At 51.6% G+C, this 23,217-nt stretch overlaps 1 protein-coding gene across 1 annotated transcript; it reads right to left on the reverse strand.

The window, feature by feature from the left end:
- Positions 1 to 2,979: 2,979 nt before the first annotated feature.
- Positions 2,980 to 16,029, reverse strand: LOC118623873 (keratin, type II cuticular Hb5-like). The gene is made up of 9 exons (XM_036251619.1): positions 15,607 to 16,029; positions 12,743 to 12,951; positions 10,812 to 10,872; positions 9,519 to 9,614; positions 8,676 to 8,840; positions 8,299 to 8,424; positions 5,246 to 5,466; positions 3,796 to 3,827; positions 2,980 to 3,131 (listed from the first exon to the last, which is right to left on the reverse strand). The coding sequence occupies exons 1-9, from the start codon at positions 16,027 to 16,029 to the stop codon at positions 2,980 to 2,982; spliced, it is 1,485 nt and encodes a 494-aa protein (XP_036107512.1).
- Positions 16,030 to 23,217: the final 7,188 nt, after the last annotated feature.

Here is a 23,217-nt window from a genome sequence, read left to right on the forward strand (position 1 = left end):
CCACAAGCATTCTGCCAAGTCTCAACTCCCCTTTACTTTGAACCATTGTCCCAACACCCACTCCCAGGCTGACTCCTGCTCCCAGCCCCAGTGTCTCCAATATCCCCTGCTTCCGTCTTTGGGATCTCAGGAGACACAGATTGATGTCATTACTCACCTGAGCCAAGCATAGTGAGAAATGCAAATTAACCACATGATTGAGGAAATCACAAAGCACTGCCCCCTCTGCAGTGCACGTGGACACAGGAAATGGCCACCTGGGAATTGCCGTGTGCTTGTTCACACCACTGCCACTCTCGGGAAGGTGGACACTAAGAGGAGACAGAATGAGCCCAGCTGCTGTGGCTCAGTGGTTGAGCGTCGACCCATGTATTAAGAGCTCACCAGTTCGATTCCCAGTCAGGGCACATGCCCAGGTTGTGGGCCCGATCCCCAGTGGGAGCATGCAAGAGGCAGCCCATCGATGTTCTCTCTAATCGATGTTTCTATCTCTCTCTCCCTCTCCCTTCCTCTTTCTAAAGTCAATAAATAAAAAAAAAAGAGGGAGAGAGACAGAATTGAGTGTTTTGTTCATTGTAAATGAGAGCAACGAGGATGCCTGCACTGTTCTGCTCTGTAGTCCACAGCTGCCTCCTACCACTCTCCTGCCCCTCCACCAGACCCCTTGGTGCCCCCAGAAACCACTGTCCATTTCTGCTTTGTTCAAAAACAAAGGGGCTCCCAACATGCCCACTCTTATTCCCTTGGTGCTATTGCACAGTGGTGGGGAGAGGTGAGTAGCCAGGGGATGGAGTGGGGCAGAAGCAGCACTCAGAGGATGAGCTTTTGCATGAAAAACTGAAGAAAACACCGGCAGCACACATATGGGTATACACGCCCTCCACCGTCACCATCAGAAAGAAAAGGCAAACCCTCCCCTATCCTTCTGCCACGGCCCCTCCCTGGGGCAGCAGGTGCCAGGTGGGATCCTTCCCTCCTCACAGAGGACCTGGCAGGCCTCTGACCCTGATCTTATCCCATGGGATCCAGACCGTGTGCCCAGAATGCAGACCCTCTCAGTCTAGGGGACCTCAGATCAGGGGACCATTCCCCTAAGGAACATCATGGTCCTCCCAGGTTCCAGAGGACCAGTGTGCTCTCTGGGGACACATTGTGGAGGCGTCAGAAGGCCTGCATCACCAGGGAGCACAGCTCAAAGGTTTTGCTTCTTGACACCAAATATATATTCTTGTGGCAAAATATCTTCTACCCATTCAGGCCCTGTTTTTCATCTTGGTTATTTAACCCCAAACAAAACAAGGTGGGGAAAGTAGAGTTCTTCCTCTAAAGCAAGTGAAAGTTGCCCACCAGAAACCCTCTCTCCACCTCGCCACATCAGGGGGACTCCCATGCATCAGAGGGGGCTCCAGACTTTCCCTGGTAGGGCATCTTGGGGACTGTCAGTTCAGGAATAAGTAAGAGGCAGAGTTCCCCAATTAATGGCCCCCTACCAGGCCATCAATTTCCAGGGAAAATGCCCTCCAGCCAGAGGTCTGAGTTCTAGTTCTCAGTTCCTACAGAGGAGGCCTGTATTAACCACCCATAACACCTGTCCAAGACTCTTGGAGAGCAGAGGCTATGGGGAGATGTTTCTACAAGTGCTTCCAGGAGGTTCCGTTATGTCACCTTCTGTCTCTTATCTCTGGACTGTCTGACCAGTAGGGCAGGATCAGTTAGAACACCTGGTGCAGGAGCATCTCGATGAGCCAGGATGTTCAGTGTGGAGGAAAAAGTGGGGCGAGGCAGAGGCAAGTCTGTGAACTCTGGCACTTTCTAGGCCCATTTGATCCTGGATTAGCTGCATGACCTTAGCCAAACTACTTAACTTCTTTGGGCCTTGATTGTCTTACCTATAAAATGAATATAATAACACTGTTGCTATGACAATGAATGAAATGCATACATAAGGTGTTTAGCAGCTGCTGTGAACAGGCACCCTTCGCTCCCCTTTTCTGCCTTTGTCTCCACGACACCCAGCCTGGGTGTCCTAAAGTGGCCACCAGAGGGGAAATGCAAAGCGATGAGCCCGACCCTGTGAGAATCTGAGGGAGAGTCGCCTCCAGTCAGAATGATCTGACCCTCCTATTCCCTGGCCCACAGAAACCAGCAGTTCTCAACGTTAGTTCTTACAGGAGTCACCCAGGAACTTGTTTAATTCAGATTTCTGGGCTCATCTCTGCCCCCTCCTGATAGAGGCTGTGGTCTGCGGACCAGGCTTGGAGAAGCACTAAAACAATCTGGAATGCGGGGAGGTGAGTGGGGGAGACAGACATTAGCTGGTCACTAGGAGAAAGCCCTTAGCCTTCAACATTTAATCACACACCAAGACAGGAGGAGTCATAACACAAATCACCCAAATACAATATAATCCCAAACCACCGACAATAAAATCCTCCGCCTGTTAGCCTCGATCAGTCTGTCCACACTGACATACGAATAGTTGGGGGACACTCTAGGAACACACAACCTCTCAAGTGAGGGGCCCCCGGAGCCCCAGCTGCACTCCTCCACAGCCCCCTCCACGCTCACATGCACATCGTCCAGGGCAAAGCCCAGAGGCTGCCCACACGCTGCCCTCCCCCTGCTGGCTCCCACCCTGGAGGGCCTGGCACGCGGTCAGCACGAGGAAATGTCTGCTGACCTGAAGTTAGCTGGGGGGAAGGGACTAAGCAGTTTATATCAAAAAGCCTGGACGTCCCTTTCCCAGACCACAACGGGGAAGGAATCAATGGGAGGGGCAATAATGCCTAATCCAAGGTTTGCACTGAGCAAATCCCAACTCCAATAAGAAGGACACTGGAGAGCTAGTCTGGGTTCCCAGAAGGGGAAATTACTAAACTGACATTTGGGCCTGAGAGAGAAAAGATTTCCCCCTCTTACTCCCCTCCCGTGCCTCTATCAGACCTCATCCATCTAGAGTCCCACCCCACCCCACCCCCACTATGCAAACCGCACAGATCTGGTGCTGGAGCAGGCTCCTGCGGCAGGCAAGGAGCTGAGGGCGCTGCTGCTGATGGCCACACCCCCCAGGCCTCGAGGGGCGGCGGAACTGAGGTCCCCGCAGACCACGCCGCCCTGGGAACGGCTCACACCTGTGGATGGAGACACTGGGTCAGAATTCTCTCTTATCCCCGATGTGGTGTGACCCAGAATTTTTTGACACCAATAATTAACTCTCTTTACACTCCAAGGGACCAACAACATGACTCTTTTAAACCCACTGCCATTTGCTTCTTGAGGGAGCTTGGTTAGTACCTTGCTTGAACCAGACTAATGTTGAGACATGTTTAGTCAATCTTTGAGTGAAATCTGATGGATCACAGTGGAGAAATTATCTAGAACTATGGCTGTTGGAAAGATGAAGGGAACAAACCTAGCCTAGTTTCTGTGTACACACTGGATTATTAAACACAAAGACTGGAGAGTTGCCTGCCGTGGCCCCAAATGATCAGAACAGACATCTAGTGTTTCTTCTTAGTAAAACATTGTACCACGTGAGTATTCTGTGTGTAATTGAAATGCTCAGGCTATTTTTGCAGAGCCAATTGGGGGCGCAGAACTTGCCACATTCATTAGCCTAGGCTCCATGGATGTTTCAGAGGATCCATGTAGGGGTCAAATAATTTGGACCATCAATTTGTTCAGATCCCAGAGACCTCAGCTACTGCCACCCTACCCAGTGCCTCCCAGACAGTGCAACCCAATATTAGTACAATTGACACCCCAAAGAACCGAACCCACACCCCCCCTACTTACAGATGTTGACTGAGCCCGTGCCTTCACACAGCCTGCAGGGGAGAGGAGAGTGAGCATTAGCACGGAGCTCCCGCCCTTGCAGCCGGCCTGTTCTCCATCGGAAGCAGGGCAGAGGAGAGGAGGGCTGGGAGCGTGCTGTCCACCCCCCGCAGACAGCATGAGTGCTGGCACTGCCCCCCTGGGGTCCCTAAGAAACAGGCCTATTAAAAGGAAAAGGGCACAATATGCAAAGTAGAATACACTAAACCCCCTTTTACCATCTCACGCATTGGAGACCGCTCTCGTGGCTTCACCCAAAGTCCTGAGGAAATGGACAGAAACGTTTACCTGCTTCGCTCAAGCCTGGTGCAAACCCAGCGGCGTGGCAGCTGCCTTGGGTGCCACTCGTGCCAGGTTTCCAACACCAACCATGTGAGCAAGGAGCCCCTGCCTGGGTGCAGCCCTGCCTGGCCACCTGCTTAGAGATATTCTCAGTCTGATAATAACCAGCTACTACTTGTGCTCACTATGTTCCATTAGCTCATTTAATCCATGCAACAGCCTTAAGTGGGGGGGTTTATGATGACCTGTTCTACCGATCAGGACACTGAGGCGTGAGGGTTCATGGCTAGTAAATGGGAGAGGTGGGGTTTGAACAAAGAAGATCTGGCTCACAGCCTGTGATCTTAACCTTGTGTAGCCTGCTCCCCACCCCCAGGGGACCCAGCTAGGGTGTGACAATGATGCGGCCACCTCAAGGCTAGAGATGCATGCACCATCCCAAGTGCAAAGCTACATGGCTCCTTCCCATGATGACTTCACCTGCCTCCAATTCTTGGTTCAAATTGTGAGCACAGCCTGAAGCATCCTGTCCCTTTTCTACCTCCTCCTCTGAGATGCCTCCGACAGCCTCCCTGGGACACTAGCCCCAGCCCTAGGAGGATGGATCTGTGCTCACCCCTGTCTTCCCCTGCTAAGCGAGGACTGTGCTGCTCATTTCTATTCGCTGGTCCTGAACACCAGACTATCCAGGTTGATAGAATGTCTGCCTGTGCCTCTTAACTCAAGGGGCCTTGAACAAACCTGAATGCCTGCAGCTTTTACAGCCCACTGAGATGTGACTACAGAAGCATCCTTCCAGGCAGCGGGGTAGAGTCGTTGCCTTGGAATGAGCTTTGGGTGCAGCTGCGGGGGGGGGGGGGGCATGTAGGAGGGAAAAGATCTCTGGAGTGCTAGCCAGGAGGCTGGTATCATTTTAGCTCATCCACTAATTAGCTGTGGTCTTGGACCAGGACCAGAGCCTTCCCCTCTCTGGGCCTCAGTTTCTCCATCTTAAAAATGGGGAGGTGACTGGACCCCAAGACCTCTAGAGTGTTTCCCAGTTTGAACACTCTGCCTGGAGGACTGTCACCCAGTGAGGCATTCTCCTAGCCTGAGCGGGGATGTGAAGAGACCTGAGCCCCATCCTTACCGGCTCTCCTCGCCCTCCAGCAGTTTGCGATAAGTAGCGATCTCCACGTCCAGGCCCAGCTTGGAGTTCATCACCTCCTGGTACTCCTTGAGCAGGCAGGCCATGTCCTGCTTGGCCTTCTGCAGGGCAGCCTCCAGCTCAGCCAGCTTGCAGCGGGCATCGCTGACGGCCGTCTCACCCTGCTGCTCCGCCTGGAGCACCGCGGCCTCCAGCTTGCAGCGCTGGGGGGGGGGGGGGAGTTTCAGAAGGGCACAGGCTGTGGGGGCCCTGGTGGGTCTCCCATACCTTGATTGTCCTATTTCACCTCCAGTTAAAACAGTCAACTTTTAAATTAACTAGGCAGGAAAAGAATAGCCATTTGGAGAGTTCTTCCTTTATTTTTGTACCACTTTATTGTAAAACTGAAGTCCATGGTGAGCCATTAGAGGGAGGAAATGTTAGCACTGAAATAGGACTGATAATAATTAGTGATATTATCTTATATTTGTTTACTGTCATTGGTTTACAAGGCACTTTCACAGTTGTTATCTTATTTAACCTTCAATTTACTCTGTCAGCTTGTCAGAACAGGCCTTGTTATTCCCATTATGTAGATGAAGAAACTGAGACTCAGAGAAGCTGTAACTTGCCCTAAGATAACCAATTAGTTAGTGCCTACCCCAGGTTTTTGAGGCCACTGCACAGGGTCTCATTCTTTGAGGTCAGCAGGCTGAAGGCAGTTCCCATTCACAATGCCCAGCACACTAACCACAGCTTCTCTCCCGGCCCCACCTGAGACAGCAGAAGGAACTCCTGCAGCTAAACACCAAAACCTAAACCAAAACCTAATAGCTCAGTTTTGAAAATGGGTTAAGAACTTGAATAGACATTTCTCCAAAAAAGACATACATGGCCACCAGGTATATAAAAAAATAGATATATACCACTGATCATCAAGGAAATGCAAATCAAAACTATAATGAGGATTACCTCACACCTGTCAGGGTGGCTATTATATAAAAAAACAAAACAAAAAACAAGACGAGAGTGGGTGAGGATGTGGAGAAATTGGAACCCCTTGCACACCGTTGGTGGGAAGGCAAAATGGTGCCGCTGCTATGAAAATAGTACGGAGGGTCCTCAGGAAATTAACAACAGAACTACCATATGATCCAGCAATTCCACTTCTGGGTATTTACCCCAAAGAACTGAAATCGGGATCTCAGAGGGGTGTTCATCTCAGCACGATTCACAATAGCCGAGATGTGAAAACAGCCCATGGAGAGATGAATGGATAAAGAAAATAAGGTGTGTACATAAAATGGAAAACCATTCAGCCTCTAAAAAGAAGGAAATCCTATAATATGCGACAGCATGGATGAAACCTGAGGACATTGTGCTACGTGTAACGAGCCGGACACAGAAAGACAAACACCGCTGATTCCACTTACGTGAAGCATCTAAAATAGTCAAATTCAGAATCAAAAAGCGAAATGGCGGTTGCCGGGGTGGGAGGGGGAAATAGGAGTTACTAGTGAGCGGATGTAAAGTTTCAGTAAGCAGGATGAATGAGTTCTAGAAATCCACTGTAAAACACCCCACCTTAGTCAACAGTAACATGTGTACACTTATTACACATTTGTTAAAAAGGGTGGATCTCATGTTGTGGTCTTACCACAATAAAATAAGTATTTTTAAAGCATTTCATAATGCAAGTAAAGATAACTTTTAATCTCCTCTAATTTCTCATCTGGAAGGAAAACCGTTTGCATTATTTCATTACCTCAGCTGTAATGAAACAGATTACTTGTGATACCTCACACAGTGGATGAGCACAGCAACTGAGCCAGGGTATGTGGGAACTCAGCGTTATGCCAGAGGTGTTATCATAAGCCCACGGGTAGAAAAATAGATTACGTAATACATTGTCTTACTACAGTATATTCAGAAAATTTCAATTAAAACCCTACTTTCTGTATATACAAAAACTAAACCGGATGGATTGAAGACCTAAATGTGAGAGGTAAAACTATACAACGAGTGGAGGACAAAATGTAAGAGGACACATCCATGACCACAAACCTTCATGGGCTGGGAACCCGTGAAGGTGAGAAGGGGTGGGTTTAGTCACAGCCAGGTTAGAGATGTCTGTTCCGCAGAGGACACGGGAGCAAAGCAAACAGACACGTGGCAGAGTGAGAGAAGGTGCCGGCAGCACGTGAAGCTGACCACGCGTTACAATCAGGAGAGAGTGGACAAGAGGACAAAGCAAATCGCCACAAAGAGACGGAATCGCAACAGACGATACAAACAGGCAGTTCTCAGACGGAGAAAAACAGATGACTAGCAGGTATGTGAGGAGACATTCGCTATCACTAGTTAACCAGAGGATTCTGGTTTACACGAGACCCACAGGATTCGGAAGTCTGATGATAGCACGTGCAGGATCCGAAGCCCTCAGTGCCCACGGGGGTGCACGTGGGCACGGCACTCCACGCGCACTAGCGAAAAGTAGGGAATGTCTTACAGCTCAGCAACTCCATTTCTTGCTTTATACCTTCAAACATCTCTCCTGTAGGTGCAAATGGAGATGTGTATAAAAATGTTCCTGTTACCACTAGTTCAAGTTGCAAAGACTTGGAGGCAAACTAAATATCATCAACAGGGAAATGAAGAGGAAACTATGGTTTATGAATATTACAGCATTGCATACAACAGATATAATGAAACAGATCTTTATAGCAGCATGCATTGATTTCAAAGACATAATGTCAACTGGCAAAGGGAAGAATCGAAATGAGATCCATAGCGTAATGTCATTATGTAAATTTAAAACACTAAAATGCTTATGTAAATATATTTTAAAGTATATAGTGTATGTATGTAAATATGTGTATGAAAAAGAGACTATAAGGACATACATTAAAATAGATAGATCAATCCTCTGCCTAACATGTTTTGTGCACTGTTGGTCCTTCTGCAGGTGGTTAAAATAGAAGCCCCTCAAGGTAGAAGGAAAGCAGAAAGCAAATCAGAAGCAGTAGTTGTGCCGAGTGGTTCCCAGGGTCCCCCACCTGCTGCTTGGCATTCTCCACCTCTGCTGTCAGCCTCTGGATCATGCGGTTCAGATCGTTGAGCTCATCCTTGGTTCTGCGGAGGTTCTCGCCCTGCTGGGTGACTGTGGCCTTCATCTCCTCGCACTGCAGGTCAGGACACAAACATGTGGAAACTACCAAAAGTCACCAGGTGCCCGGAGGGTGTGCCGGGAGGTCACAGATCCCACCCAGCCCAGATTAGCCAGCCTAGTGTCCTGCGATGGCCTCACCTCCTCCCCCTGCTCTGAACCTGGAGCCTCAGCTGCAGCCCCTGACGCCTGGGTGCATGTCCCAGGGAAGCTCCAGGCCCATGGCTGTCTTCCCTGCCCAGCGGGGCCGCCCAGCCCTCCCGTTACCTTGGTTTGGTACCAGGACTCGGCCTCGGCTCGGCTCCGGCTGGCCACGTCGTCATACTGAGCCTTGATCTCAGCCACAACTGAGTCCATATTGAGCTCCCGACTGTTGTCCATCTTCACCACCACGGAGGTGTCAGAGATTTGTGATTGAAGGACATGGATTTCCTATAGGAGACAAGAGTCAGGGCCCTCAGTTCCACGTCCCCTTCCGATTCTTGTCCAGGTAATGAAAAAACACAGTCCCAACTCTAAAATTTTAGGAAATAAATTAGAAAACTACTGGCAAGTCAGGAAAATTTTAAGTGTAGCTTTACGAGAAAAAGGCTGGAGTTTGGACATGGCCTCCAGGCAACGAGTAAGGTGAATTTCATTAATGTTGGGATCAAGAGGGGCAGATTTCTACGCTTCTGAGGGACAAACTGGATGACTGTTCCTGAAGCTGACACTCTTCAGATCAGCTGTGGCTACCTGTGTAAATCCAGCCACCCAGGGAATGGCCAGATTTAGAGTTCGGGTTTTCTAACTGGGTTTTCATACTACAATTATTATTATATCTAAAGAACTCTATCATTAACTCTCTACTTTATGTTGTGCTGTGCAGACAGGAAATGAATTATAGTCTTACAAATCATTTTAAAGGAAGGACATCATCCATGGTCATTTTGCAAGGAGGCCTAAACAAGAGAAAATCTCCTTCAGTCCCAACAGGAAAGGATGTTGAGATCCTAGATGAGGAAGGGATGGACAACTTTCCCTAGAACCAAGGAAGCAGGACAGGCCACACCCCAGGGCACCCTCCCTTCCTCCTCTCTCCACGACTCTTCTGCAGACAGGGAGACTCACCTCCTCATAGAGGGCCCGCAGGAAGTGCATCTCCCCCTTCAGGGCCTCCACGTTGGCCTCCAGGTCAGCCTTGCGCAGATAGGCACTGTCTATGTCCTGGCGGAGAAAACGGGAGGGTGGGGCACGGGTCATTCAGTGCCGCCGGACACTGCGCTCCACAGTGGGCCCCGACACCAGTCCTCGCCCACTCCCTGCCCCTGCCCATCCAGCCTGCAGGCCCCACGAGGAGTGACAGGCCCTTTGTTGTCTGCCAACCCATAAACATCAGTGACACCACAGGGGACAGAAAATGAAGAGAAGTCTGATCCCCTACAGAATTCTTTCCAGTTCCTCCAGAATTGGGGATTTTGATGAAATAGGTAGCCCAGGATCAAAACCCAAAACCTCAGCTGCTGCCACTAAGCCGAACTGGCCCACCGAGCATGACCATGAGGTGGCCACAGAGCCATGGGTGCACCTCCCCAGTAGATCACCCTTGGCACTCAGGTCCGGCAACCCCCAACACCCCAGAAGCTGACCTTTCTACCTGAGACCAAGGTCACAACTTCATTAGCAGATTTTTTTTACCAGCCCTCTCTCCATTCTGTGATGACTCACAAAAGAGGTGGCTGGTAAGCATGCTGTTTGTGAAACTGCATGACTGTACACTTCAACTCACTGATTTGAAACCAAGGGGAAACCATTAGCAGTGTTTCTTCTGGTTTTTCCATCATCGGCAATTGCCAAAGTTCACAAAATCACTAGCAAGCTGAGACCAACCGGAAGCAATGTGAGATGGATTTAAACATGAGTGAGATGGGTTTAAAAGTGGCCGTTTCAGCCCTGGCTGGTTTTCTCAGTGGTTAGAGCATCGGCTCTTGGACCAGAGTCGTGGGTTCAATTCCGGTCAAGGGTATGTGCCTTGGTTCCCGGCTGTGGTCGGGGTCATGTGGTTGGCAACCAGTCGATGTGTGTCTCTCTCTCTCCCTCTCTCTCTCTCCCTCCCACTCTGAAAATAAATGGAAAAATATCCTCAGGTGAGGATTAAAAAGAAGAAAAGTGACCATTTTAGGTAACTGGGAGTTTACAGAAAGTCAAAGGGCAGTATGAAGAGGTTGTTGGTTTTTTTAAGAAGCCTCATCAGCTCAGTCTGGGTTCCTGCATGGGGGCCAAGAGCCTTCAGAAGCCTCCACTGGCCAGGGGACGTGAGTGCCCTGCCACCCCAGGGGGACGGACTTCAACTTGGCGAGAAACCCAGGCTCCGAGCATTCGCCATTCAAGAGTTAGCGGCTTGCCACATGGAGAGTCACTCACCCTCTTCAGCACCACAAACTCATTCTCGGCTGTGGCCCTGAGGACCACCTCTTCTTCATACCTGAGGAGAGAGAGCACAGGGCTGAGGGCTGTCTCGTGAACGCGAGGTTTTCCAGACTCCCTGGGTCTCCCTTGATTTTCTGGGTGCCTCGGGAGAAGAGGCTGGGCCTCTCTGAACTTCTGTTTCCCAGCCACAAAAGACACTGCATATGGAGTCCAAGTCCCTGGTTTCCGGTCCAAGCTTGGAAACGAAGTCCCTGCAAAACCTCAGGCAAGTCATTTATTCTCTCTGCATCTTGGGTTAAATTGCCTGGTATGCAGTAAGACACTCAGTAAATTTGTGGGATGAATGAGAGACAGTTGTTCCAAGGAGCCCTACAACCCTAAAATTATACAAAACATAAAGCTCCATGAAGCCATGCCCGTGACATCCTTTCTTCCCTCCCCCAACAACCAAGGACTTGAAATACTGGAAGCAGCCCACCCTGCCCAGATGCTGAGGGATCCTCCACAGTCCTCCTCCCCCAGGCTCGTTCTTGGCTCTTGCCTGTGAGGTCTCGTCCGTGGAGCAGCCCTGCCCCGTCGACAGTGGAGACCAGCGTTCCCAGAGCACGGTTTTCACAACTTTGTAATTACAGGGTAATTTGGGTTGCTATAAACCCCGAGCTCTGTGATGACTGGCCCTCACCCCCCCAGAGCCGGAGACAGACGTTGACACCTGCAACCAGAATTGTGTCTGCATCTGCAACCCCGGGGGAAGTGAAGACCCATTGCTGGGTCCAGCTGGATGGTAAAACCTGACCTTCCAAGACCAGAATTCTAACTACTTCCAACTAGAATTACCAGAACCGATAATGTCAAAATCACCCTTCAGTCTGTCCACGTCTACCAGATGAAGTGGGACAAGTTAAACGATCCAGTGAGGAAACTAGATAATGGCCAAATTAAACAAGTCAGGTTAAAATACAAGGTTTACATAGATCTTTGAATTGTAGAGCCTTGCAGAACAAACGCCCGATGGCTTATTTACAGTGTAAATAAAAGAAGCATCCAGTGGTAGAGCATCAGCCTGTGGACCAATGAGTCATGGGTTCGATTCCTACCAAGAGCACATAACTCTGTTGTGGTTCATCCCCGGCCCTGGTCAGGGTCGTGTGGTGGCAACCAGTTGATGTGTCCCTTCTCAAGTTGATGTCTCTCTCTCTCTCTCTCTCTCTCTCTTTCTCTCCTTCCCACTCTATCTAAAGATAAATAGAAAAATATCCACCCTGGCCAGTTTTGCTCAGTGGTTAGAGCGTCGACCCGTAGATCAGAGAGTCCTGGATTCAGTTCCCGCTAAGGGCACATACCTCAGTTGTAGTTTGTCCCTGGCACCGGTTGAGGTCGTGTGGGTGACAACCAGTCGATGTGTCTCTCTCATGTCGATGTTTCTCTCTCTCTTTCTTCCTCCCTCTCTCTCTCCTGTTCTATCTGAAGATAAATGCAAAAATGTCCTCAGGTGAGGACAAAAACAAAAAAGAAGTTTCCAATTTCATCAGATATCTTTAATGGTGTCAGCCTGACCATTTTCAAGAATTATCTTCTAGGATCATTCCTTTCCACCCATCCTGGCACCGATGGCTCCCTGTTCTGCTTTCCAGCCCTATTGATCCATTTGTTCTCTCCCCATCTCTGGGTCAGCCTGCACCCTGGGCGTGTGCCCCAGCCCTCCCCTTCAGGGAGCACCCCTTCCCTCCAGACTGTTCCCAGTCCCCAGTATGAGCTGCAGGAGCTGGGAGCAGAGACGAGACGGAGCCGACTGATAAAGCGAGCCATCTGATCGGTAGCCTGGAATGACCCTGACCTTCCACCATGTCTGCCTCCAGGAAAGTTGTATGGACCCAGCCAAGACCTACCCCACTCCTATAACCACCCGGTCCTGTCATGCTTACTTCTTCTTGTAGCCCTCCATCACCTCCTGCACGTGGTTGAGCTCCGAGGCCAGCCTCCCGCTGTCGGCCTCCGCACACTCGGCCTCCCGCCGCAGCGTCTCGATGTAGCCGCTGAACAGCGGCTCCAGGTTGCTCTCACAGCACTTGCGGTTCTGGTAGAACTGCCACTTGGTCTCCAGCAGCTTGTTCTGCTGCTCCAGGAAGCGCACCTGCCGCCAGGGTGGGGAAAGAGACTCAGTGGGGAGCCTAGGGAGTTGCCTGGCCCCCTCGAATTCTCCCTGCCCTCTGGCTGGCTCCTGACCTGCAGTAGCTGCGCCCTTCCCCCACAGACCAGATCACTTACAACGTCTGAAAGGACAGTTCACAATTGTTCCCCAAGTAACTTCCCCTTACCCCACCCCCATTTCCCAGAAAGAGCACACAATTTGTTTGTGATTTATTTATTTTGCACAGAATAAAATAACATCTGATGCCGAAAAAATGTGGCAGACCATGTGTGGTAGGTCAAAAATGGCCCCTCAAAGACGGCCACGTCCTAATCCCTGCAACCTGTGAATATGTTGGCTTACATGGCAAGAGGGACCCTGCAGATGGAATCAAGGTTATGAAGCAAAGATCAGGAGATTATCCTAAATTCTCCAGGTGGGTCCCACAGTCGTCGCCTTTCAAAGTGGACGAGGAAGGCAGGGGAAGGAGAGACGCCCAGAAGGAGGCGGAGGAGAGATTTCAAACACAGGAAGCAAGAGGCACTGGACCACTGTCAGCAGCCGGACGGTGGAGAAGGTGCTGTGAGTCAAGGAACACAGATGCCTCTTGAAACGGAGAACGCCTTCCCTGTCAACCAGCCCGCAAGGGATCGGGGACCTCATCCTACAGTCACATGGACCTCAGTTCTGCCCCAAACCTGACTGTCCCTGGAAACAGGTCTTCCCCAGGGCCTCCAGAAAGAAGTGCAGCCCCCCTGACAGCTTGGTTCCAGCCTCAAGAGATAAATTTATGTCGTTTTCAGCTGCTACGTTTGTGGGCATTCTTATGGCAGTGGTGTAAAAACACACCTACCGTGACCCTCCCTCACTCTGACTCGTGTGCAGGAGTCAGGAGGAAAACCCTGAACCAGAAGTTAGATCTCTCTCTGCCTAACGCGGCCACCAACCGAGCCACGGAGCCGCACTCTCTCTGAGCCTTACTGTAAACTGAGGCAGTGGAAACACACAGGCGATTTACACGGGCAGCCCCCAGGCCTTACCTGGCCCACAGGCATGTTTCACTTGACTGCACCCTGTTTTACAAAAATATGATTAGTTGCTAACATTCAATAATTAAGTGACTTTAGGCAAGAATCTGGATTTCCCTGACCTTGACAAACCAGACGCTCAGGCGATGCTGGGCCAGTGTCTGGAGGTGAGTGGCAGCAGCTGCCCCTGCGGGCGGGCGGGCACGCCTCTCAGCTTGGCTCCATTCACCAGGCACCGTGCAGCTGCCAGCCCTAAAGTAGGATCTCCTCCGAAGCCCTGAACTTCTGGGAGGACGAGCTGGTATAAAGCAACTCTCAATGCCCATGCTTGTGGGAAAAGGAACCCAAAGCCTGATCATCCAAAAGGCACCTGCTTGGGATCTCCACATGCAGGGCCCAGGTCACGAGGGCAGCTCTCCGGCCTGCCTGCTCCACAGGCTTAAACGCACCATTTGGTGCACTTTGCACCCCTGGAGCTCATCCTGAAGGAAGAACGCTGCAAGGAGGTGAGTGGCTGTCAGCAACCCCGGGGGAGGGATTGGCCTTCCCTACAGAGAGAGCAATATACCTGAGTGATGCCCAAAAGGCCACGTGCAAAGTTCCTTTCTAGTCTGCATGGTCAGCGTCCTCTCCAAAAGGTGCCCCCTCCAGGCACGTGCAGCCCCCTGCCAGGGCACACAGCCTGGTGAGCAGAGCAAGGGCTGGATTTCAACCTCCCTCTCGCCTGTCCTGGTGGGTATCCTTATGCAGCGAATAGCCTGCATGATCCTAGGGTCGGCGTCTTTGCGCTGATGGGAGGGAAGAGTGGTTTGGACAGACAGGAGCATGCTGGGAATGGGTGCACAGCACCTCCGCTTGCAGATCTGCCTATTTCTGATACTGATTGAGAGCAAAGCTCCCACCCACGGCTCCTGGTGTGCACCTTCTGGGTGTGCACGTGCACCCACTCAGCCCTGGAAGGTGAGCCTTTCCTCCCTTGGACTCCAGTGGCTATTCTCCCCCAAAGGTCAGATTGCAGGTTCTCAGAGGGGGCATCAGTGGGTCAAAGGAAACCAGATCTGCGTATCCAACCACAGGAGGGTTCTGAAACCGCAGCAAGGGAAAAGTGCAATGCGACAGCCCCTTCATGGACCGCCCTTAAGTTTCTCAGCCCACTGTCTTTACTCTATGTAAGTGTCGGATGGAGAAGGCACCTGGGGCAGAAGTCCTGGGAATTCCCAGCCTTCCTACAATGTCTCTGCCAGGAAGGGCAGGAAAAGAGCTTCTGGCCCCCCACTCAGTGCTGGGGGTGGCAGCATCTCCTCCAGGAGCGAGGTCAGACACCAGCCTAAGCAGAGATGCCCACCTCACCCCCTCGCGGTGTGATGACTGAGGTCCAGAGGATGGGGCCCCAGGGTAAGCAGCAGCAGTAAACCTTTCGGTTCTGGCCGGTGGTTTCACATCCATCATTGCAATTTTGATTCTCTTGGCAACATTGGAAACCGAGACCCTGATTCAGCCATGTTCTTGAGGCCACGTGCTTCTCAGTAGCAGGGCTGGGACCCCAAGAATTTGAGCACAGCCAGTCACTGGGTTCCAAACCCCTTGCCCCTTCCTCAGCCATAGCCCAGAGGACAACCCGCAGACCCACCTTGTCGATGAAGGCAGCGAACTTGTTGTTGAGACACTTGATCTGCTCCTTCTCCTCATGCTTCACGCACTGCGCATTGGGGTCGATCTCCAGGTGGAGGGGTGCAAGAAGGCTCTCGTTGACTGTTACAGTGGTGATGCAGGGCGGGCTGGGCCCGCAAAGGCCCCCTGCTCTGTAGCCAAAGTTTCCCCCACTGCGCAGGGGGCGCACACAACTCACTGCCATCCGCGGGGACCCCACTGCACACAGGCTCCGGCTGCCAAAGCCCCCAAGGCGCCTGTAGCCTGGCCCCCCCGGACTGCCCCCGTGGTAGGCCATGGCACTGGCACAGCTGTGAGCCCCAGGCTTGGGCATGATGGCAGAGCAGGAGCTAAAATCCCTGCCCCCGTAGCCAGAGCTGATGCGGTAGGAGCGGCTCGCCATGCCTCTGCTCTGCAGGCGGTGCCAGGGGCGTGGGGGGGACTGAAGGACACCGGGTGCCACACTGGAGCCTGTTAGTGCTCCTGACTTTTATAGTGCAGACAACAGGCCTCCCGACAACATGAAAAGCAGGAGAAAGTTATTAATGGCATTTATGAGCATGGGAATCACCCCCAGGGGAAAACTGAGCAGGAAAGGCTGAAACTTGCCACCTTTAATAGCATATCAAGGAGACCCTGAACCCCAGTAAACCTGTGCCCTGCCTCTTCCACCCCACAGGCCTAGACACAGCTGTTCAGCCCTGATTCCCCTCTAGCCTTATGAGGAGACTTCAGGTCATCATCCCACACAGGCAAGTGGAGGCCTGGGCCGGCACATTCCTGGGACTTGAAGGGTCCCCCGTCCCACCAAGGCCCCACTGGCTGTATTTCCAGGCAGATCCCATGTCCCTTCTAAGGTTGCGAGGATGCCTGGCCACCCTCCCAGGGTGAGCACATAGGCATGAGCCTCTTCAAGCCTTTCCCGGTTAGTGCTCGGACATACATTCAGTCTCTGGTAGAGTCATTGCAGTTGGTACTGTCCCCTGGATTCAGAAATCAGGTCTTGTCTGCCTTTACCCTTCATGGCAACCAGCACAGACTAGGTCCTCAGGAAGCACTGCTTAAGTAGGCTAGACACAGGAGGAGTGGCCAGTAGCTGGAGAGGTTCTTCATCGAGTCTACAGATATTGGCTGACCTTCCCCCAGGTGCAGGAGCTAGCCTGGAGGAGGTGGCCCTGGGGAAGCTGGGTCACATGGGGAGACCAGACAGGGGCAGGAAGGATCCATGGCAAGAGAGGGAAAGACGAGTGAGCAGGCAGAGGGAGTGCTCTTGGTTTCTGAGGAGGCCGCTCATGGCAGTGGAGGGTCACGAAGGGGGACACCCAAGGCTCTAGAGGATGGTGCGACCTGGCAGAGACCCGAGGCGGGGGTGCCAGCCTGACCGTCAGAGAAACTGCCCAGTTCTTGGGACCCCTTGCAAAGCCAAGAGCCTCGGCCAGGGCTGTTCACCCCCCGCCTCCCACCTTCAACCTACAGGGTGCCTGCTGGGCACACCCAGGCAGAGCAGGGTGGAAATGCTACCCAACGGGGAAAACCTGCTTTTAGAAAGTGCATTGGCAGCCCCCACTACAGTGATGCCAAAGTCCCCAGCTCCTCGGGCCCTCGAGTAAAGTTCTCATTGCCGAGAATTTCTGTGCACCAAAACAAGAACAAGAAAGAATCTTCCAGAATGTCCCCTCTACAAGAAATAGGCTTGGGGAGAGGATAGAAGAAAGGAGGCAAATGGAACAGGAGAGAATGGGGCGTCTTTCTGGTCTCCCCCGACGCCCCCCCCATAACACACACACACACACACACACACACACACACACACACACACACACACATCACCCTCATTCCATGTGGAGAGTGTAGGGATGGAGCCAGAGGGAGCAGACACCACCCCAGGAGCGTGGGTCTGGGATGAGGGCCTTATTTCTGCATCTGACGACAAGTTCCAAGGATGAGCCAAGTCAGACGGGTGGGCTGGGGAGACACCCTATAAACTGAATTCCTGTGCAGACAACTTACTCCAGTGTTTTGTTCTTGCAGCCACCCAACTGCCTGGGCGCTGGCCAGCCACAGAAGCACGTCTCCTACACTGGTGTCACTGGTAGGGAAGAGTAGAGTGTGCGAGGAGGTGAGAGAGCTTCTCCATGGTAAACACGCTGAACAAGGCCAGCAAGAGAGAAACTGACGCTCTAGAGGGGCCCGTCTCATGCCAACCTCTGTTTGCTTCTCTCTTTCATGCAGTGAGTATTTACGGAGCACCTACTATGTGCCAGGCATCATTCTGTGAGCTTGGGATGCATCTGTGAATAAAATAAAGGTATATACTTTTGTCGGAGGTACTGACAATAAACTTGAATGTTAGGTGGTGATAAGTGTTACGGAAAGGAGAAATTGAACCGGATAAAGTCAGGAGGGCTGGGATAAAGGTGGGGTCCCACTGTAAGGGTGGTCCGAGTGGGCTGCACTGAGTAGGTGACATTGAACAAAGATTTTGAAGGAGGTTAGGGGAGGCACCAGGTGGGCAGAGGAAAGAGCCCGTGCAAAGGCCCAAGGTGGGAAGAGGCCTGGCGTGTTCCCACCAGGAGCAGGGAAGGAAGTCCCTGTGGTCTGAACAGCAGGAGCAAGAGAGTGCTGTGTGCGGGCGAGTTTGGGAGACACAGGGAGGGAGGCGCTCCACTCCCACCAGGGCGGCCAGAGGCCAGGCAAGAACTCCAGCTCCCACTGAGTGCAGCATGGAGTCTCGGGGGTCTGTGCAGAGGAAAACCATGAGGTGCATGCAAAATGATCAGTGATGGACGGCTGCCCAGAAAACAGACTGTAAGAGAGGCAACGGTGAAAGGAAAGCGAAGGATCAGGAGGGTCTTGAAGTAATCCCAGGGAGATAACAGAGGCTCGTGCCAGGAAGGAGGACAGTGTGAGAAGGTGCCAGCGCTGGGTGAAATGTAAAGACTTGAAAACGAATTTAACATGTTGGATCTGGGCTGTGAGAGAGGGGACGAGTCGAGAGTGCCCCCACACTTTCTTGTGCATTGAACTTGTCTCCACAACCAAGTAAAGCAGTGGTACAGTGAGGAAAATGCCCGGGTGAGCGCCAAATGCTTGTCCTGGCTCTGCGGACTGCCATCTGGTACAAGGCACCTGCCCTCTCTGGTCCCAGTGTTCGCAGTGGTACCTGCAAGGGTTGGACCAGATGCTCCAAAACATTTCCTAGGGAAGCCAGGGGCTCTTCTTTTTGTTGGAAATCCTTTAGAGTCCATCATTCCACGAGGCCCACACTGAGTACACTAGATAGATGATAGATAGATAGATAGATAGATAGATAGATAGATAGATAGATAATAGATAGATACATACATACATACTTACTTACAGAGACATATATCACTTAATCAGTTGTCAGCATCACACATGGGCCTATAAAACCTCTTTTAATCTCCATTCATGGGAGTCTCAGTGCATTCCCTCAGACACAGCCAAGCCTGGCAGGGAGGTGTGACTGTGTAAGAACAGTTTTGTCTTGTTTTGGAGCAGCCCTGTGCAAATCTCCGTGCGGAAGAACGCTGCAGAGAGTCGGCATCGTTCTTGGAAGGCTCTCGCTTAGTCAGTTACCTGGATGGGGGTGGGATCCGGAAGAGGCATCGGGAGAGCTGGAGAGTGATGAGAAATAATAGGATCAACTTTGATCTGCAGGTTAATTATCTGGGTGTCGATTTCCTGCCATTATTGTTAAAACTGCTTAGTTACCTCCTAGGTTCCACATTTCTGTCTGCACAGACTCAGTCTGATGCAGAGGAGGATGGCCAGGCTCTGACCGCACTTCCCCTCGTGCGCACTGACCACCCCGAAGCAACCTGCTCCAGAGTTGTCCTCCATACTTCATGTGACCATTTTATCATTTTCAGAAGTGCTTTCTTCCCAGCTGTGACAATCAGGAGGTCACCATCTCTAACCCCAGGGCCTGCTGGCACCCACATTTTTGGATCATTCCCATCATTTCTACAGGGTCTTCCCATCCCCCTGGAATGTGATGTGGTCTGAGCCCAAGGCCTTCAGCGCACCGAAGAGCTGCGGGCGCACTGCCATGGCCCTGACCTCCAGCCCCCGCCTCGCCACTGTCTGCAACTCCTGGCCAGACTCCCCAGCTGGAAAACCACCAGGCTGGCGAGCGGGAGGCCAGCCGCAGAGAACACAGCTGCCAGTGAAGCCGGTTCATGCCCTGCCCAGGCCGCCTGCCCAGCCTTCCTCTTTGGCAGCAAGCCTTTCCGAGCACCTGCACGTGTCTGCCAAGGGCACTGTGGCCACACAGGCTGGTGCTCTGCAGCTTCGGGCAGCATGGTGGCCACTGAATACCCATCCTCTCACCTTGTCCCCTGTCCTCAAGTGGCTCACAGCCAACTGGTCACGATGGGAAAATCAAACATCAGCAGTGACTTTCAATGGGTGTGCTGCAGAATTTTTAAAACATGCAGTACCTGACTATTCAGTCAGGGGCACTGACCTCTTTCCCCTTAGATTGTCAAATTAAAACATGACAACGGCCAACACAACATTGACCATTCAGTATAAATGCCCTGTCCTGAACCATAAATATAAATATAGGTCATACAATAAAGTTGCATCTTATTGGTCACGACACATAATAAGGTTGCATTACATTAGTTAATTCCTGCTACCAGAAATCCTCATATATGAGTATAGGTGCTTGATTTTCCCCCATTCCCTTCCCCCTTTGCCCACTTCCACCCAGTCCCTGCCCCCACCCCTTCCTTGGGTACGTGATTTTTTAAAAGAGTCACTTTGGAGCAAAAAGGGTAGGTAATTACTGTTATTATTATTATCATTATTATTATTATTATTTTTGTACATCAATTAAAATTACACCTATTTTTGTCAGATCAGCTAAATATATATATATATTGGGGGCGTGCCACAGAATTTTAGTAATCTGTGTGCCATGAGAGGAAAAGGTTGAAAATCACTGATCTGTGGTGTGATAATAGACATGTGCAGAGATAGCTGACTCTGTTCAAAGGAAATGGCCCTGAGCCGTCCTGAGTTCCCAGACCCAGGGGACAGAGCGCATAAAGGAATGGAGACCTGAGCAAGGTCGCTCCTTCAAGGTCACAGCAGCCAAGGTCATGGCTGGAGCACAGGGTGTTTCCTGAAAAGTGATGAGAAGTGAGGTTGAAACACAGTCATGGCCAAGGCATAAGGACTTTTGTGCCCCTCCCAGGAGTGCAGACTTTATCCCACCACAGTGGAGGATTTTCCTCTAACAGTGACATACAGAGATTTGGGATGGATGCTGATGAGCAAATGGATGTATAAGTGGGAGGAAAGTGACTGGGTGTATGATCAGACCAACTAAGTAGCAGGATGAAGAACAGATGATGGGAACATGCCAAAAGGCAGAAGGCCCAGTGAGCAAGCTGTGGGGTGGAATCCAATGCGGAACAACGCAACCCGAGCTCAGTGCTGGAGAAATGGAGAAGAAATAGAAACAGCCACGAGGTATCAGAAGGGCCTGTCAAGGTATTGGATGTGAGGGGAGACGAAAGGAGTCAACATGATGATACTTGGGTCGGTGGCCAGTACCCCCAAGTTCTGGGAGAGCTACACTTTAGACCTGGCCACCACCCCTTCTGGTCACAGGCCCCAAAGATGGTCTGGAAGGAAAGCTGGGCTGGAAGGGTCACAGTCTGGCACGTACCCAGCAGAGTGGAGGACAAGATATGGCCAAATGTTGCAAGGCAGCACCAGTGTTGGGGGACTTCATGGGAATCAACCCTCGAACGTCAGGCTTGTGGGGCCACCACCCAACTTTAGAGGCAGCCATGGAGCCTGCTGCCCCCACCAGCTGCCGTCTAGGTGGAGCCCTGTTCCACAGCGCCTCCCCTGATGCAACCGGGGCTGAAAATCTCAAAAAAGAAGGAGGTGGGAATGTGTGATGAAAAACCCCACCCCAGTAAGCCGAGCCCTTAGAGCCAGAAACAGGCTAGCCAGCGCTGGGGAGGTGGCCTAAGGGTGGGGACACAGAAGGGGTTTGAACAGAGCTTAAAACTGAAATTTGACCATGAGGCTGGAACTTCTTAAATTCTGGAATGAGATGATTCTAATGATCAGGAGTGGCTGCAAACCATGGAATCCAGCCAAGAGGCCACTTGGGTGAAATACACTGAGCCGAAACCGCGCAGCTTTTAAAACAAACATTTATCAGTCTCTACCCCACAACCATGTCTCCGGGTCCATTCTGTTCATCAGTTTGTTTTGTTCATTATATTCCACAAATAAGTGAGATCATGTGGTATGTCTTTCTCTGACTGGCTTATTTTGCTTAGCATAATACTCTCCAGGTCCCTCCAGTTGTCTCAAAGGATAAGAGATCTTTCTTTCTTACAGCTGCATAGTGTTCCATTGAGAAGGGTGGGGGAAGGAAATAATAGACCACAGGACTTATATGCATGTATACGTAACCAATGGACACAGACAACTATGCTGGGGTGGGGGGATGGGATTGGCAGGAGGGTGTCAATGGGACAAAAAGGAGAACCATCTGTAGCAAAAATTACATAATTAATAAAAAAATAAAACCAACATGTGTTTCACTCATGAATCTGTAGTCTGGGCTGTGCTCAGCAGGGCCAGCTCACCTTTCTGTCTCAGGGAGCTCCTGCTGTCTCAGGCAGCACTCAGGGATGCAGTGTCCAGAGCAGTGGCCACCCTGCTCTCTGCTGCACAGACCACACAGGAGGAAGAGTGACTGGCCTGAGCCTCCTCACTGCTTCCCGAGGGACACTGCTGGCCAAGACAGCACCCAGCAGCCATCCGGTGCACCCGGGCCCTGAGGAGTCCCGAAGAAGATGGGGTTTGATGTCTGTCTTGGGGGTGGAGAGAGGAAGGGGGGGCTTGTGAGGCAGCTGTACCCACAGGTGCTAAGTGAGGCTGCTGGGGGACGGGACTGAGGCTACGCGGTGCCCAAAGAGGTGAAGGACAACGAGCGGGTTGAAGTTACAGGGGACTCAGCTTTGGGCCTCTATTTAAGGGGCTCTTCCAGGACTGTCAACCTGGTCCGTGAGACAGGAGGCAACTAGCTGTCTGGAGGGTGCCGAGGGACACAGTGCCCTCCAGAGTCCCCCAACTCCAGCAGCACAGAAGGCTTGCCAGAGAAGGATGAATTTCAGGAACAAGCAGGAAGAGGACTTGGCCCCAAAACACTTATAATTACCCCTTTCCTGTTCTCTTCCAGGAGCTCATCCAGTTGCACCACACCCACATGACGTGCAACCATTCCTCAGACCAAAATCCTGCGCTCTGCAGCTCAGAGAAGCCTGCGGGGCTGTGAGCCACTGCTCCCACTAGAGGGCACCCTAGCCTGCCTACAGAAGGCACCCAATGGGGGGAGAAGCCCTCTTCCTCCAGGAAGCCTTTCCAGGTTGATAGACGCAATGTATGGCTTCCCTGGTTCTTGCCAGGCTGGGTTTTTTCACCCTCCCAGCAGTTTCCCTCCAAGTGCTCAGAACTCCACGGTGTATCCTCCCTGGGGTCCTGCAGCCACCACCCCCTCGCGTTAACTTCCTAACCGATCTGTGTACCAGGCTTC

This window comes from Molossus molossus, unplaced genomic scaffold, assembly GCF_014108415.1.
Source record: "Molossus molossus isolate mMolMol1 unplaced genomic scaffold, mMolMol1.p scaffold_m16_p_10, whole genome shotgun sequence".
In the NCBI taxonomy this organism is placed as follows: Eukaryota; Metazoa; Chordata; class Mammalia; order Chiroptera; family Molossidae; genus Molossus; species Molossus molossus.